A 15,438-nucleotide genomic window follows, 5' to 3' on the forward strand; every position below is an offset into this window, starting at 1 on the left:
CCTGGAGCCTGCTTCCGATTCTGCGTCTCCCTCTCTCTCTGCCCCTCCCCCACTCGTGCTCACGCACTCCCTATCTTAAAAATAAACATTAAAAAAAATTATCTAAAAATAGAATGACCAGCCAATCCAACAATTCCACTTCTGGGGACACAGCCCCCAGAAATCGATGAGTCATTTGAACGCCCACGTTCATAGCAGCACTGTTCACGGTAGCTAAGATGTGGAAGCCACCCAAGTGCCCAGATGAATGAACAAGATATATCCAATGAACCGCTACTCAGCCTTAAAAAGGAAGGAAATTCCAACACGTGCTACAACACAGATGAACCTCGAGGACCCTGGGCCAAGTGAAGGAAGCCAGTGACAAAGCGACACATGCTGTATGACTCCACTTAGGTGACGTACTCACGGCAGTCAAATTCACAGGGACAGGTAGCAGAAGGGTGGTGGCCAGGGGCTGGGAGGAAGGGAGAAGGGGGAATTATCGTCTAACGGGTAGAGTGTCGCTTTTTTGCAAGATGGAAAGGGTTCTGGAGATGGATGGGGGTGATGGCCGCACAACTACCCAATAAACAAAACAAAACAAAACAAGCCCCTGGGGGCACCTGGGTGTCTCAGTCGCTTAAGCTTCAGACTTCAGCTCGGGTCATGATCTCAGGGTTCATGAGTTCAAGCCCCACATCGGGCTCCCTGCCACCCGCACAGAGCCTACCTGGGATCCTCTGTCCTCCTCCCTCTCTGCCCCTCCTCCACTCCCACACATGCTCACTCGCTCTCTCTAAAATCATAAATCTTCTTAAAACGCCTTCCCAAGATGAAGAACATCGGCCCGCAGAAGCTTACCACCTCGGGCTAGAACGGCACCCCCTCCGTTTGCTGGTGGCCATCACCGACTTGTGCAGCAACGAAATAAAAGTCTGCGCAGCTGAGGTTGCCGGCAATCCTGGGCCTTCCCCAAACGGTTCCCGGTCCCCGTGCAGAAGCCAGAGGCGCACAGGGGAGGATGCCCTCTGCGACCTCCCCATAGCCGGCCCCAGCGGCCCTCTGGGCGCTCTCGCGCCCAGGACAGGCTCAGGTGCCTCTGCCTCTACTCACCCAACTTCGAAGATGGACTTGCTCTTCTTCACAGCCAGGGCGAGACACTTTCCTCCTTCACTCGTTATTTTGTTCTCCCCCAGCCTGCAGAGAGAGCCGTGCGCACGTCAGCTCCCAGCTGTGAGGGGACTCCGGCGTCGGCACCCTCGTCCCCAGCGCGGGGCCCCTCTTGGGAGGTGTGGGCTTTGCCCTGGGACCCGCGGCACCCATGCCCTGGGCTTCCTCTCGAGGAAGGACCCAAAGCCCTAAGGAGAGCCGCCGGATTCCTCTCCAGGAGGTGGTCGCGGTCTCTGCCGAAACTTAGGGACCCGTAAATAACCGCCTTTAAACGTCCCTCATTTCCATCAGCAGGCCAGGGAGGCGCCCCGTTCAAGTGCGAGTGGCCAGCCTGTGTGTGTTCCCGGCCCCAGTGCCGTTCCAGGGGCTCCTCCGGGCCTGGCGCTCCGTCACCTTTGGCAGAGCATTTCTGTGACGGGACCGAGGATCAAGCCCCTGCTTGCAACCAGATGGGTGCTAGGTCTGAATGGCTGTGTTCCCCCCCAAATCCATATTCTCAAATCCTAACCCCTAAGGTGATGGGATTAGGAGGCAAGGCCCTTGGAGGTGATTTAGTCGTGAGGGTGGAGCCGTCACGAATGGGATCAGTGATTTATTAGAAGAGGCCCCACAGAGCTCCCTTGCCAAGATTTCCCCCCAAGGTAGGTGGCCCTGCCTCACCCTCAGGGCGTGATTCCCCGCTGCGCTGCGGTCAGCTCTCCTTCCCACACACAGGTCTCTCAATTTGACCCACGTGGCCTGGGGCAAACGGAAGGCTTTAGGGCGAGTGCACCTTCTGGTGACTTATATTCTGGGTCTGAATGATGAAGGGGTGACCCACAGGGCTCCCGAATAAGCCGCCACACCCAGCCCACTCACTTCAAGTGCGTGAGGCCCTTGCACTCGTCCAGGATTCTGGCGATGTACCGGGCTCCGACATCGGTGATCTGGTTGTTATACAGGCTTGGAGAGAGAGCACAGCGTGAGACTTTGGGACCCCCGGCGTCGGCTTTTTTGGTTTTTTTTTTTTTTTTCTTGGTACAGTTGACACAGTGTTGCATTACTTTCACGTGTACAACATAGTGAATCCACAGGTTTGCGAGTTATGCTACGTTCGCTACAAGCGTGGCCACCGTCGGTCACCAGACGATGCTCTCACAGTATCACCATGTTCCTTGCGCTGTCTGTCCCTTTTATTCTCGCGTCCCCACGGGACATTTTTAAGTGGGTATGTGCTGGCTGCCGATACCTGAAGTCTGGGCTGAAAGGAGAGAGGAAGGGCACACAGAGAGCAGTTTGGGGCTCGGGGGTCTCGAAGGCCGGGTGCAGAGCCAGCTCCGCCACTTTCCCAGCCTCTGCTTCTGCTTCTGCCTCTGCGATGACGAGGAAGAATCACCGTGCCCCCGCGGGGTCATTAGGATGATTATGTGCGACCAGTCAAGCAGCAAGTGATGGGTATTTTTCGATTAAGGTCACAAGCAGCAGCTTGAGGGACAGTGAGTGTCGGAAGCTCCCGTCTCCCTGTTAGTCATTTTACCGCCTCGTACCAATTCAACAAGAAGGCAGAAAAAAGCGGAAAGTGGTAAACAGACAGGTTTCAAGTGCTCAGCAGTTTGGCGACTGATGTGGAGCCTTTTGTGGGCTTTATCCCAGCTGCTCTGAATATTCATACGTTTTGCTGCAGGTAGATTCAATTACTTGAAACCCGGGTAATGCCCTCGACCTCACTGGCCATATCACTTTCACACGGCACATACACTGACTCCGGATTTGTGTCTTTCGCTCAGGGCTCTGGACGAGGGACTGTGGATCCACAATCTAATACGTAAACAGCATCTGGCATTTATAAAAGGCAGCCCGAGCCACTCCCTCAGCAACCCCCAGTCACCGCTTGTAAAATACTGGCCTGGATTAGGATCTCAATAGACAAGTGAAAGACACTTCTGGGCTTGCTCAAAGAGTGGGCTGCTGGCCGAGCCAAGAGCAGAACCCAAGACTCCTGGCCCCCTGTCCAGGGCTCTTTCTGGTGGCTCGGCCATCATTCCAACCCTCCAGTGAGTCGCACGAACGGCAGTTTCCTGCTCCTCTGTATTATTACCACACACCTGATCTGGTGCTGTTGAGGCATACGTACCCTAAAAACGTCAGAATTTTGTATTTGGTCAGCTCTTCACATAACACCTTTACCCCGCTGTCAGTGATCTGGTTTACGCTGAGTCTGAAACAAAACAGCAAAGGAAGTTGAATCACGGCAGCTGCTCACTATGGAGGAGTATGAAGGCCACAAGATCCAGAAGCCTGTAGGTCCTGGAGTTTTCCCAGCTATAAACGCTCCCCTGAGACAGTGGCCATGGCAGTCAGCCACAGAGCTCCTAAAGGATCTGGGTGTCGTGGGGCCAACAGACCCACGCGGAACTGGCCCGTCAGCAAGACTACAGCAGAGCCCTGACTCGACATGAGGGCTACGAGAGACACACAAAGGACACATGAGGCCGGTCACCTCTGACAGCCTGCATTTGCGGGTGGCCTACGTGTGGGTCAGGCCTTCTCTGTGGCTCTCACAACACAGCAGGGGCTGTGGATTTGGAAACGTGTGGAGCGGCTTGTAGTGATGGCAAGGCTCGGGGAGGGAAGGCCCTGCCACCTGGCAAGGGGGGGGGCCAGAGCTATCAGGTGGCCTGCGAAAGGCTGGACAGTCCCCACAAGAACTGTCTCACCCGCAGCGGCAACAGCCTCCCCATCTGGAGGTCACATTTACAGATGGGGGCAGGAAAAGAGAGCCTTCAGGATGATGGATCTCTCCTGCACAAGGGCCGGCCATTCACGGGAACTGTTCTGCACAGTCCCTGTACTAACAGGATATTTTGATGTGGCTAATATGTGAATTTTTTTTTTTTCTTACTACCAAGTAATCTGTGTAACAAACTACCCTAATTTTCTCAATCCTTCACCCTGTCGTTTACATGAGGCTGAGGGACAGAGGAAGGCTCAGGGATGGAGGAGAGTGAGGGAGCAGGGGTGGGTGAGACAGTAATCCAAGGGTCAGCAAACTTTTTCTGTAAAAGGCCACAGAGCAAATATGTGAGGACCATGTGGCCTCTATTGCAATTATTTGGTTCCATAGTATGAAGCAACTGTGGGGCACCTGGGTGGCTCAGTCGGTTAAGCGCCCGACTTCAGCTCAGGTCACGAACTCATGGTTTGTGAGTTCGAGCCCTGCATGGGGCTCTGTGCTGACAGCTCAGAGCCTGGAGCCTGCTTCCGATTCTGTGTCTCCCTCTCTCTCTGCCCCTCCCCCACTCCTGCTCACAACTCTCTCTCAAAACTGAATAAATGGTAAAAAAAAAAAATTTTTTTATAGTGTGAAGCAGCTGATATGTAAACATATGGGTGTGGTTATGTTCCAATAAAACTTTATTTACAAACACAAACCCTGGGACAAACTGTGCCAGCAAGCTGACCTCTCTAATAAGTGAAAGGCTGAACACGTTTGATTTTTAGGCCACGTCAAAATGATCAGGTCAGCTACTCAGGGCCCCTCCTCCCAAGGTGCCCACCTTGGTGCTGGGGCACAGTGTGTACACACACTGCGTGGCCATCCCAGGGTGGCAGAGGCTGCTAGTCACTTCCAATGTCTGTGCTTTCTTAGAAACAGAATCCCCCATTTTTTGAAGTGGGCACATGATTACGTTTGCCCCTGTAAAATGTAAGCAGAAGTCTCATTAGCCATAGCTGACAAGTTCTCAAAAGAATGAGGTACGTCCTTCTTTGCTTGCCCCTTCTTCTTCGTGGAGGCTGGAACGTCAACAGAATGGCTGGAGCTAAGCAGCCATATTGGGCCAAGAGGTGGAAATCAGGTAGTGAGGGCAGCAAGGCCACTGTAAGGCTGAAGACGGCCTGGGCTCCAAAGATAGCTACTTGGGGCAGGAGCACCACCTTGGAGCACTCCATCTTAGGAGATGAGCACAGGGAGGCCACGGTGTGTGAGAGTGCCCCAGGCGGAGAGCACAGGCCTGGGCTCCCTGCATCTCACTGCCCCCACATAAAGTACACTCTAGCATTGGTGTAACAGGTACCCAGAACCCGTTCCAAATCCCCTCTCCCCATCAGAAATGCATGAGCCAAGTTATGGAGAACTGATACCGTCAGAGAGATTTACAAGCTGTCTTTTATACAGGAAATGCTAACAGGAGAAAGCAGACTGGCCTCTTTCCTCTAAACCATCAAACAGGAAACCACTCGAAAATGAGCATTCTGTACTAAGATCCCTGGCAGCTCAGGGCAGCTGGCTTTGATCGTGGAAAGTAACAGAGGCCAGTGAGCACACAGTCTGCTCTTTATGCAATCCCAAAAGCACCCACGTGCCAGAAACCCCTCACTGGCTATCTTTGAGCCTCCCGTGAATCTCAAAAGATTCATTCTTTAGGATTCTGCCTCTACCATGGCCCTGCTGTGTGACCTTGAGAACATCTCTGTGCCTCCACACCCTCGTTTGCCAAAATGAAGGTAAGAGTCCCTACCACCTTAGAGGGTTGCTAAGAGGATTAAATCAGATAAAGTCTGCAATGCACTTCACCCTTTCTCAATAAACGCCGGTTGTTATTACTGTAATTGCCAGGATACCAGCGTCTCCTTCTTCCAGATGAGGGCTCAGAGAGGCTAAGCAACTCACTCGAGGATGCCCAGCCAGGGCCGACCCGGCTCTGCCCGCTGCGGAGGCTTCTCTCCTAGCTGTCTGCCACCGTGAGATAGAATAGGCTCGGGTGTCCCCAACACCAGGGGTCACGAATGCCAGGGTAATTCAGGAGCTCCTACCCCAGGAGGCTCCTCCTGGTGCTTCCCCGAGCTTGGCCCGCCCCGGCCCCCCCCTGGGCTGCTCCCTGTGCCCGGCGGCCTCACCTGATGACCGTGAGGCGGCTGAAGCAGGGCTGCAGCTCCCGCACGCCGTAGTCGTTGAGGTTGTTGTTGTCCAGGTCCAGGGCGAGCCGCTTGCGGAAGTGGTGCAGGACGAACGAGAGGGCGCCGCAGTCAGCCGAGCAGGCGTTGCAGTAGGTCAGCTTGAGGTAGTTCGCACAGATGCCCTTGGCCGCCAGCCGCCCCACCTTCTCGCTCTGCGTCTCGTAGATGCAGCGCAGCATCCAGATGAAGGTGGGCATGGCCTGCACCTGGTTGTAGCCCTCGTACTGGAGCCGGGGCAGGCTCTTCAGGTGGGCCCGCAGGCTGGCAAACAGGTGCGCCCACAGGGCCTTGCGCTTTCTCCGCAGGACCGCCGCGGGCACCAGGTGCCGCAGGAGTTTCTGCTTGGCCTTGGACAGCAGCCCGCACAGGAAGAGGTTGGTGAACTGGAAGTGATCCCTGTTCTTGAAGAGGTCCTCCCCGGCCAGGCCGGGGCCCCGCAGACACCGCACAGGGAGAAAGGAGGGGTAGCAGGACTCCACGGCCGCCTCGCCAGGAAGCCCACACTCCCGGAAGAACCTGAGCAGCTCCTGCGTGCCTACCTTGTCGTCCGCCACGAGAAAGAAGGCGGTAAAGAAGGCCTGGAGGGTGACGTGGAAAAACTCATAGGCCTGCTGGTCACCCCCGAGGCCCTGCTCTGGCACGGCCCGCAGGAAGCCCAGCTGCAGCTCTCCGTCCTGCACCTCGGCGGCCCGCACGTCCTCCTGGCCAAAGACAAAGAGGTTCTTCTCCATGCCCTGGTGGGCCACCCGCCCCAGCGAGCGCAAGGCGGCGCCGCCGGCGCGGAAGGTCTCCGTCCGGCTGCGCGTGTTCCGCTGGACCAGGCTGGTGGGCTGCGTCCTGTTCAGGTGGACCTCGGTGATCAGCAGGAAGACGTCGGTCAGGGTCACCGTGCAGTCAGGCAGCTGCGTGGAGATGTCCGCAACACTGTGGAAGTGCTGGAAACAGCGGAAGACGATCCAGCAGAAGAGGGGCACGGCGCACAGGCTGCAGAGGTTGGGGTTGGCCTCCAGGTGGGCCAGCAGGCGGTCCCGCACGGCGGGCTCGGGGAACACCCTCTGGGTGTAGGCCCGCAGGTGGCTGGGCGAGAAGCCCCGCAGAAACACCTTCTTGCGGAGGAGCTGGCGCGGGATCTCGATGCCCGTGCGGGCCGTGAGCAGCTTGGCGGCGCCCTTGAGCAGCTTCCCGCTGAGCAGGTTGGCCAGCAGGGCCAGGGGGTGGGCGGGCTCCCAGGGGGAGGAGGTGTCAGGCACGCTGCTCAGGTCGAAGTCCGAGTGCAGCTCGTCCAGGCCGTCGAAGGTGAAGAGGGCCGTGTGGGGGAAGCGCAGCAGGAAGGCGAACACCTCATCCGGGTCCTGCTCCGGGTAGCAGTAATGCTTAAAGAGCAGGTCCTGCAGGCACAGCGCGTCGTCCTCCTTGAAGCAGCTGAACACGCGGCAGCGGAAGTGGAAGAAGAACTTGAACTCCGCGTCCAGCAGCCCCGCGGCCCACAGGCCCTGCAGCCGCTGAAGCAGCATGGACTTGCCCACGCCGGCGTCCCCGAAGATGAAGATGGTCTCGCCCTGCTCGCTGAGGACGCCGGTGGAGTGGTCCAGCAGGCAGGCCAGGCTGCCCAGCAGGCCCAGGCTCTCGTTCCTGAAGCCCACCAGCTCCACGATGGTGTCCGTGTACATCTCCTCCAGCAACAGCTCCTCCTTCTGGGCATAGCACAGGATGAACTTGGAGTCGAGGCCCAGTTGCTGTCGCAGCTTCTGGGTGTACCTGCTCACTGGAGGGGGGGGGGGGGGGGAAGACAGCCAGTTCCATTGAAACTCTTTAAGTAATCTCTACACCCAACATGGGTCTCGAACTCATAACCCCGAGATCAAGAGCCTTATGTCCCCCTTGACTGGGCCAGCCAGGCATCCCCTGAAACTCCTATTGTTGAGGCAGAGATTGCCATAACCATTCTTTTGCTTATCACTCTGCTCTGAAAACAACGGGTAGTCTTACAAAACTACATGCCAACACTTCTGGTGAGAAAATACATTTGACATTAATCCCGATTATAAATGAGCTGTGCCAAATCGCCAAAACGGAGTAAACTGAGATGAAAACTAGCCTTTTTCAACCTGAGGGTCACTGACTTAGCGCCTGCCCACAGGGGAGCTGGCAGTAACATGCTCTCATGGGCGTGGACTTAAGCAAACCTGAGCTAGAGATGGGCCTTACACAGAGAGGGAGGTGGTCCTTCCCCAGACAAGAGGCTGTTCAATAAATGCCTTGCAGATACTTTGGTGGGTGGGGGGCTAGGCGGTTAGTGGGTTAAGCTTCCCAGTTGGGCTCCGGTCAAGATCTCACGGTTCGTGAGTTCAAGCCCCGCACCGGGCCCCACGCTGGCGGCACAGAGCCTGCTTGGGATTCTTTCTCTGCCCCTCCCCCACTCATGCAGGAGAGCTCTTTCTCTCAAAATAAATAAACTTTAAAAATACTTTGGGATTTTAATTATAATTCAGGTACAAAAATGAGACATAAATGCCCATTTCCAAATTCATCTATAACTTTTTCCCATCAACTTAGACCAACTTGGCTGCCTGCTTAAAATTTGTGAATTACATTTTTTATAGCTTTCGTAAGGCATAACTTACATACTATAAACTCACATATTTTACAATAGGCATTGTATACTACTCAACGATTTTTTACTCAATTTGCAAAGTTATGCAAACACCGCTACAATCCAGTTCTAAAACATCTCCATCATAAGCCCACTTCTAGCCAATCTCTGCCCCTGGCCCTAGGCAACTACCAATCTTCTTTCTGTCTCTATTATTAGTTTGCCTTTTCTGGACATTTCATATAAACAGAATCACGCAATATATAGTCTTTCATGTCTGGCTTTGCAGAGTGACTCATACTTTAAAAGCAATACTAAAGTAGCTGGTTAAAGGAACCAGTGGAGACATCTTTTGAAAGAATTATTCATCACAGGCAGGAACATTTTTCTTTTCTCCTGTGGAAGGAAACAGAATGAAGCAGGAAGGGGCATTAAGTGCTAACAGTGGCCACAGGTATCTGCCAGAGCTTGGCCCTGACATTGCTGGTTGGCCTGGTTTCCCCTAAACACACACACCTGATTTTTCTGGGACTTTGTCCTTTTTTTTCTGTGTTCAAGGTCAAACTAGGTTCTTTAAACATCAGAGTCTGGGACCCTGGTGCGAGGATATTTTCAACAAGTGTCTCAAACTGGAGAGAGCACAGGCATGGAGAGAAGACTCCCTGGTTCCCAGACCAGATCATGGCCCCGATTACGTGGGCTCACTGCAGCTTGAACTGCTCTTGTCCTTATCACCATGCGCAAATACACATTTTTGTGATTACCGTCGGGGCTCCTTCACTGGCCTCTGAGCTCCCTGAAAACAAGAACCACGTCTGATGTGCTCCACACGGAACCCGTGGCACCAACACAATGCCTTTGCCCATAGTGGGTACATCATTAATACCTGTTGGACTAACGGATTAGCTAATGCAGTACCACTGTGCTTTGGAAATAAGGACTGGCAAGTGGAGGTGACAGAAGAATAATTTGCCCAGAATAAATCCCCCAACGAATAAGAATCCTGGGCCAGATGTCTTCCTACAGACCATGTGAAGACGAGTTAATACCTATTCTTCTCGAACTGTTCCAAAAAAAATTGAAATAGAAGGAAAACTTCCAAACTCATTCTCCAAAGCCAGAATTGCCTTGATTCCAAAATTAGACAAAGACCCCAGTAAAAAGGAGAAGTATAGGCCCATATCCCTGATGAACATGGATGCAAAAATTCTCGACAAGATACTAGCAAATTGAATTTGACAATACATTAAAAGAATTATTCACTGGGGCATCTGGGTGGCTCAGTCGGTTAAGGGTCTGACTCTTGATTTCAGCTCAGGTCATGATCTCACAGTTTATGAGTTTGAGTCCCGCATCAGGTTCTGCGCTGACAGTGTGGAGCCTGCTTGGGCTTCTCTCTCTCCTTCTTCATCTCTCTCTGCCCCTCCCCTGCTTGTGTGCTCTCTCTCTCTCAAATAAATAAACTTTAAGAAAAAAAAAAAAGAATTATTCACCATGATCAAGTGGGATTTATTCCTGGGCTGCAGGGCTGGTTCAATATTCACAAATCAATCAACGTGATACACCACATTAATAAAAGAAAGGATAAGAACCATACGATCCTCTCGGTAGATGCAGAAGATGTATTTGACAAAATCCAGCATCCATTCTTGATAAAAACCCTCAACCAAGTAGGGACGGATGGAACATACCTCAACATTAATTGTTGCCATTAACTGTACCCCAAACGTAAAGGTCATATATGAAAGACCCATTGCTAATATCATCCTCAACGGGGAAAAACTGAGAGTCTTTCCCTTACGGTTAGGAACAAGACAAGGATGTCCACTCTCACCCTTACCATTTAACATAGTACTGAAAGTTTTAGCCTCAGCAATCAGACAACAAAAAGAAATAAAAGGCATCCAAATTGGCAAGGAAGAAGTCAGACTTTCACTATTTGCAGGCAACATGAAACTCTATGTAGCAAACATGAAAGACTCACCAAAAAAATTGCTAGAATACATGAATTCAGCAAAGTCACAGAATATAAAAACCAACATGGGGGCGCCTGGGTGGCTCAGTCAGTTGAGCGGCCGACTTCGACTCAGGTCATGATCTCGCGGTCCGTGAGTTCGAGCCCCGCGTTGGGCTCTGTGCTGACAGCTCAGAGCCTGGAGCCTGTGTCAGATTCTGTGTCTGCCTCTCTCTGACCCTCCCCCGTTCATGCTCTGTCTCTCCCTGTCTCAAAAATAAATAAACGTTAAAAAAATTTAAAAAAAAAAAAAAAAAAACCAACATGCAGAAATCTGTTGTGTTTCTATACACCAATAACGAAGCAGCAGGAAAAAACAAATCAAGGAATCAATCCCATTTGCCATTAATTGTACCCCGAACAATAAGATATCCAGGAATAAACCTAACTAACTAAAGAGGAGATCTTTGGAAAGATTTTAAAGAGGAAAAAAATTCATTCTTGAATTTGTGCAACCATTAAACTGTCTATATAGGTCAGGACAGTAAGTAACCAAGAGGTCACGAGAGAGGCCGTTCCCACAATTGCACAGGCCTCTATACAGATCAGACCAGCTATGTGTGCTCGGTTCAGTCACAGTCCCCAGGCTGCCCTTGGACAACAGGCAACACAACACTGGGCCTACTGCCTGATGTAGAGGCCAGGGCTGACCGTGGTGGACCACGCTTTCATGCGCTGCTGGGCCCACACACCGCAGCATTTCCAAACCCCCGGGCCTTGCTTGCTTAGTGTCTGCAGTCCCCCTGGGGAGGACTCGTACCTGGGTCGGTGTTGACGACAACTCTGCTCCGAATGAGCTCGGAGGGGGAGAAGCCAGTCTCCAACAGCCAAGGCCTGAGATCCACGTAAGCATCTGCAAGTTGCTGGAGCACGTAGAGGAAGAACTCGGACACTTCCTCGCCCTTGCTCTGTACCAGGTCCAGAATTTTGCGAACCTTAGTAAGAAATTAGACCACACAGCTCTAAGAAACCAGGAGGCTTCCATGAACCCAAAAGTAAAAAGGTCGGACTGGCCCAAGAGGTGTGCCCACCCCCAGGATTCTTCCTGTGTCTCCTTGTCCCTCTTCACCTAACACTACTGCCGGCCAGGAATGAGTGTTGCAGGGAGAAAGTTACCTCTTGGGCATAATGAGGTGGGTGCTGGGCCACACAGCAAGGGGCTAACAGACCCCCATGGAAGTTACACCCTAAAAAAGGCTTTTTGTATTATTCAAAATGCACAAAAAAATCATGTAAGTCAGTTACTGTGCTTCCCCCAGAAGCCCTCTGTCTCCTCAGAGCCTGGCAGGATCACGTGACAAACAAGTTCTGTCACTCCTTGACCCAAAGAGTGTTCAGTCTTGCAATTCTCTTTTTTAGGAGATGACACAAAGCTAAAATGAAACTAAGGGCTGTTAAGACCTCCTCCAGTGGCGTATGGAAAAGTCTTTACTGTGGACCCAGCCTGGGACACAGTTGTTCCCAAATCAGAGGCAAGGCCATTCTCAGAGCCTTACCCAGCAGTGAGCAGCTCTCTGGAGTCTAAAGGCACTGAATGAACATCACTGCTAAGGTGTGAGGTGGTCATTTTCTTTTTCTCTCCTCCTACTCGAAAGTGGATTGAAATCAACCAGTTTGGGAAGCAGTACACAGAGCGAGGAGAGCAGAGACGTAAGAGGAGTCTGCTCTCAATGCGCACACAAAAAGCAAAATGTGCAATTGTGTAATCAGCTGATAACCCCAGCGTTTCTGTTTTATCAACGACCCCAGTGGGAAATTCCGCCAATGTACTAAACTCCCAGAGGTCCTCACTCAGATCAGCGGGAGAAGCCCCTTCTGGCTACCAGCCCCTGTCACCCGCACCTTGTCAGGCTGTGTGGGGCAGGCACACACGATCTCCGCATCTTCAGAGGAGAAGTAGTCATTCTTCAGCAAGTTGTCCACCAGACACTGGGTGTTGCGGATGTGAGTGACCAGAAGTTCCCGGTTGATTTTCAACAACTTAACGTGGGAGTGAGACTCTGATGGAATGATTCCCATCTCACCGTGGCCCTGCTTTTCCATGGCTAAAGGAGCAAGCAGCTACTTTGCCCAAATTCATCTTTGGCTACACGTATCTTCCTGGCAGAAGGGCAATCAGGATCCAGGGCACCCGCCTCTCTCTCCGTGATGCCCCTGAAGAGACCAACGAAGTCACCAGTGAAACCAAAGCCATGGGAAAGATCCCTCCCTGCCCTTTGGTCCTGGAATTTCTCTACTTCAAGCAGGAGGAGTCATGCTTAAGATGGTGATCTGAGATGTATTAAAGAAAAAAATCTTAATTGAATGGCTTCCGCTTGTGGGTTACATGCCTAGAGAGAGTGACCAGAAATATATAGCAAATATACAGCAAAACTTGTTTATTTCCTTTTGAATAAAACAAAAGTGTGCTTCAATCCTAGCCTGGAATAGGGATGGAAAGATATATTACTTTCCATAAAAAGGTTAACCGGGACTGGAGGTTTCCACATACCCCAAGAGGGGAGCACCCAGAATTGGGAGCAAAGGAGCCATGGGGTGGGAGGGGTTGTTGTGGGGGGCAGGGTCTGAGCGAAAAATGGCCTGAGGAGGGAGACAGGCGGCATGAAGTCTCCTGTGGTAGCAAAGCCTCCAGGAACCTGGGCACAGTGACGTCTCAGTCATTACTGCCCATTGTGGATTGTGCCGTAGCCCTCCTGCACCCCTGTTCTAGCTATCCTCATACCTCCAGCAAAGTCTGCCATATACAAGCACCTCAGGCAATGAAGGAGGAGCAATGGCCGTGTGTGGAATGCAATGGGGCAGGGGGAGGGCAAGAAGGAAGGTGACATGGACTTCAAGTGGCAGCTGACCAGGAAAGGCCATCTCCCTGGAAACCCTTGAAACCCTTGTGCACCTGCTGAACCTTCTGTCTGGGTAGAAATAGGGACCCAAGCCATTTTATGTGGGTATTAAAAACTAACTTGGGGGGCACCTGGGTGGCTCAGTCAGTTGAGCGTCCGACTTCGGCTCAGGTCATGATCTCACGGTTTGTGGGTTTGAGCCCCGCGTCGGGCTCTGTGCTGACAGTGTGGAGCCTGCTTGGGATTCTGTTTCCCTCTCTCTCTGCCCCTACCCTGCAAATGCTCTCTCTCAAAAGAAAGACAAACAAACATTAAAAATTAAAAAAAAAAAAAAACAAACACAACTAACTTGGGTTCACCTGAGCTAGATGAGATAAATAAACCTTAAAAAAAAATTTAAAAACCTAACTTTAAAACCTAATTTGAGCTACCCCAAATTGTGCTGATTATCTTTCTTGTTCCCTAAGATCCTGTGGCCACTTCTCCACTCATCCTTGTGTATATAAAATGGGTCATCATCTTAGAAGCAGAAAGGCCCTGACCTGGCCACTCAGTCCCTCATCTAGGTAGGAAAACTCACAGATTCAGACAGTTTTTAAACTTTTTGTTGTGCCCTGCCTGCCCTCCCCCCACCACCACCACCGCCACAGCCACAAATGACAGACCTGTAAACACAGCATCATTCATGTTTTACGAGCCCACGTCCATTAACATTCAAGTCCAGCGGTTCTCAGCTTTTTCCCCCAAGTCACATATGAGGCTCCTGGTCTTTGACACGCTTCCAGTTTTCCTTATTTTACTTATCAATTTGCTAAACATTGCAAGCCTTCCAGAGATTTCCCAGTGGGACCCCACGCAATAACTTTCCTTTTATAACCTGAGTGACTGAGCAGGACAGACTACACTTGAACACTCTAAGCAGCAGGAGGCCAAGACATCTTTACCAAAAAAAACCAAAACAAAACCTTTCAGGGATGGAAATGATTGGTTAGTTACTGTTCTAGTAACATGCTTACCTCTTAGATGTTAACGCAGCCTTTTCTGCTGAGGTCAACTGTATGCCCCATTTTAGGATCCACAGCTTTGGGAAACTGGTTCCCTGAAGGGACACCAGGTGATAATATTAAATTTATATTAGGGGTTAACGATACCTTTTCAAGTTTCTGGTCTTATTCTTTGAAGTAAGTCAGAATATTTTAGAACAACATTCTCTCCTTAAATCTTCCATTTCCAACTCCTTTCTGGAACCTGCAAAATAAAAAAAAAATTTTCCTTGAAAATACTATTGCAATGAATGGCGAACAAACAAATGAAATTGACGACTAGATAGTTTCGAACCCAGAACTCAAGGATGCTGGGTACCACCTGGAGGGTCTTCCTCAGGGCCATGTTTTCTACATGTCATTCAGACAACACACTCACCTTTTTTTTTTTTTTTGGCCATAATTGAGTCCTACCTGTACTTTATTTGCTTCACTTTGTGCTTTAAATTGACTGTTTTATTCTATTTTTTGTTTTACTTCTAGTATAGTTACTAAACAGTGTAATAGTAGTTTCAGGGGTAGAACAGATTGATTCACCACTTCCATACATCCGTCACCTGTCACCCAGCGCTTATCACAGCAAGTGCACTCCTTAATCCCCATAAATAAACTATTTCGAAACCCAGATTAATTTTTTTTTTTTTTTTGAGTAGGCTTCCCACCCAGCACAGAGCCTAATGTGGGGCTTGAACTCATGACCCTGAGATCGAGACCTGAGCTGAGAACACTAAGCCACCCAGGAGCCCCAACACTCAGATTCATTATTTTATTTATTTTATTTTATTTTATTTATTTTATTTTATTTTATTTTATTTTATTTTATTTTATTTTATTTTATTTATTTTATTTTATTTTAAT

General features: G+C 50.8%; 1 protein-coding gene across 1 annotated transcript in view; it reads right to left on the bottom strand.

The window, feature by feature from the left end:
- NOD1 (nucleotide binding oligomerization domain containing 1) overlaps positions 1 to 15,438 on the bottom strand; it is a 76,739-nt gene that overhangs the window by 26,407 nt on the left and 34,894 nt on the right. The window contains exons 2-8 of the mRNA XM_049641650.1: positions 14,689 to 14,785; positions 12,540 to 12,851; positions 11,458 to 11,632; positions 6,031 to 7,855; positions 3,266 to 3,349; positions 2,011 to 2,094; positions 1,096 to 1,179 (exon numbers count right to left, since the gene is read on the bottom strand). Coding sequence (XP_049497607.1) covers positions 1,096 to 1,179; positions 2,011 to 2,094; positions 3,266 to 3,349; positions 6,031 to 7,855; positions 11,458 to 11,632; positions 12,540 to 12,740 — 2,453 coding nt within the window. The 5' untranslated portion in view covers positions 12,741 to 12,851; positions 14,689 to 14,785. The remainder of the gene's footprint in view (positions 1 to 1,095; positions 1,180 to 2,010; positions 2,095 to 3,265; positions 3,350 to 6,030; positions 7,856 to 11,457; positions 11,633 to 12,539; positions 12,852 to 14,688; positions 14,786 to 15,438) is intronic.

Source organism: Panthera uncia, chromosome A2, assembly GCF_023721935.1.
Source record: "Panthera uncia isolate 11264 chromosome A2, Puncia_PCG_1.0, whole genome shotgun sequence".
NCBI lineage: Eukaryota > Metazoa > Chordata > Mammalia > Carnivora > Felidae > Panthera > Panthera uncia.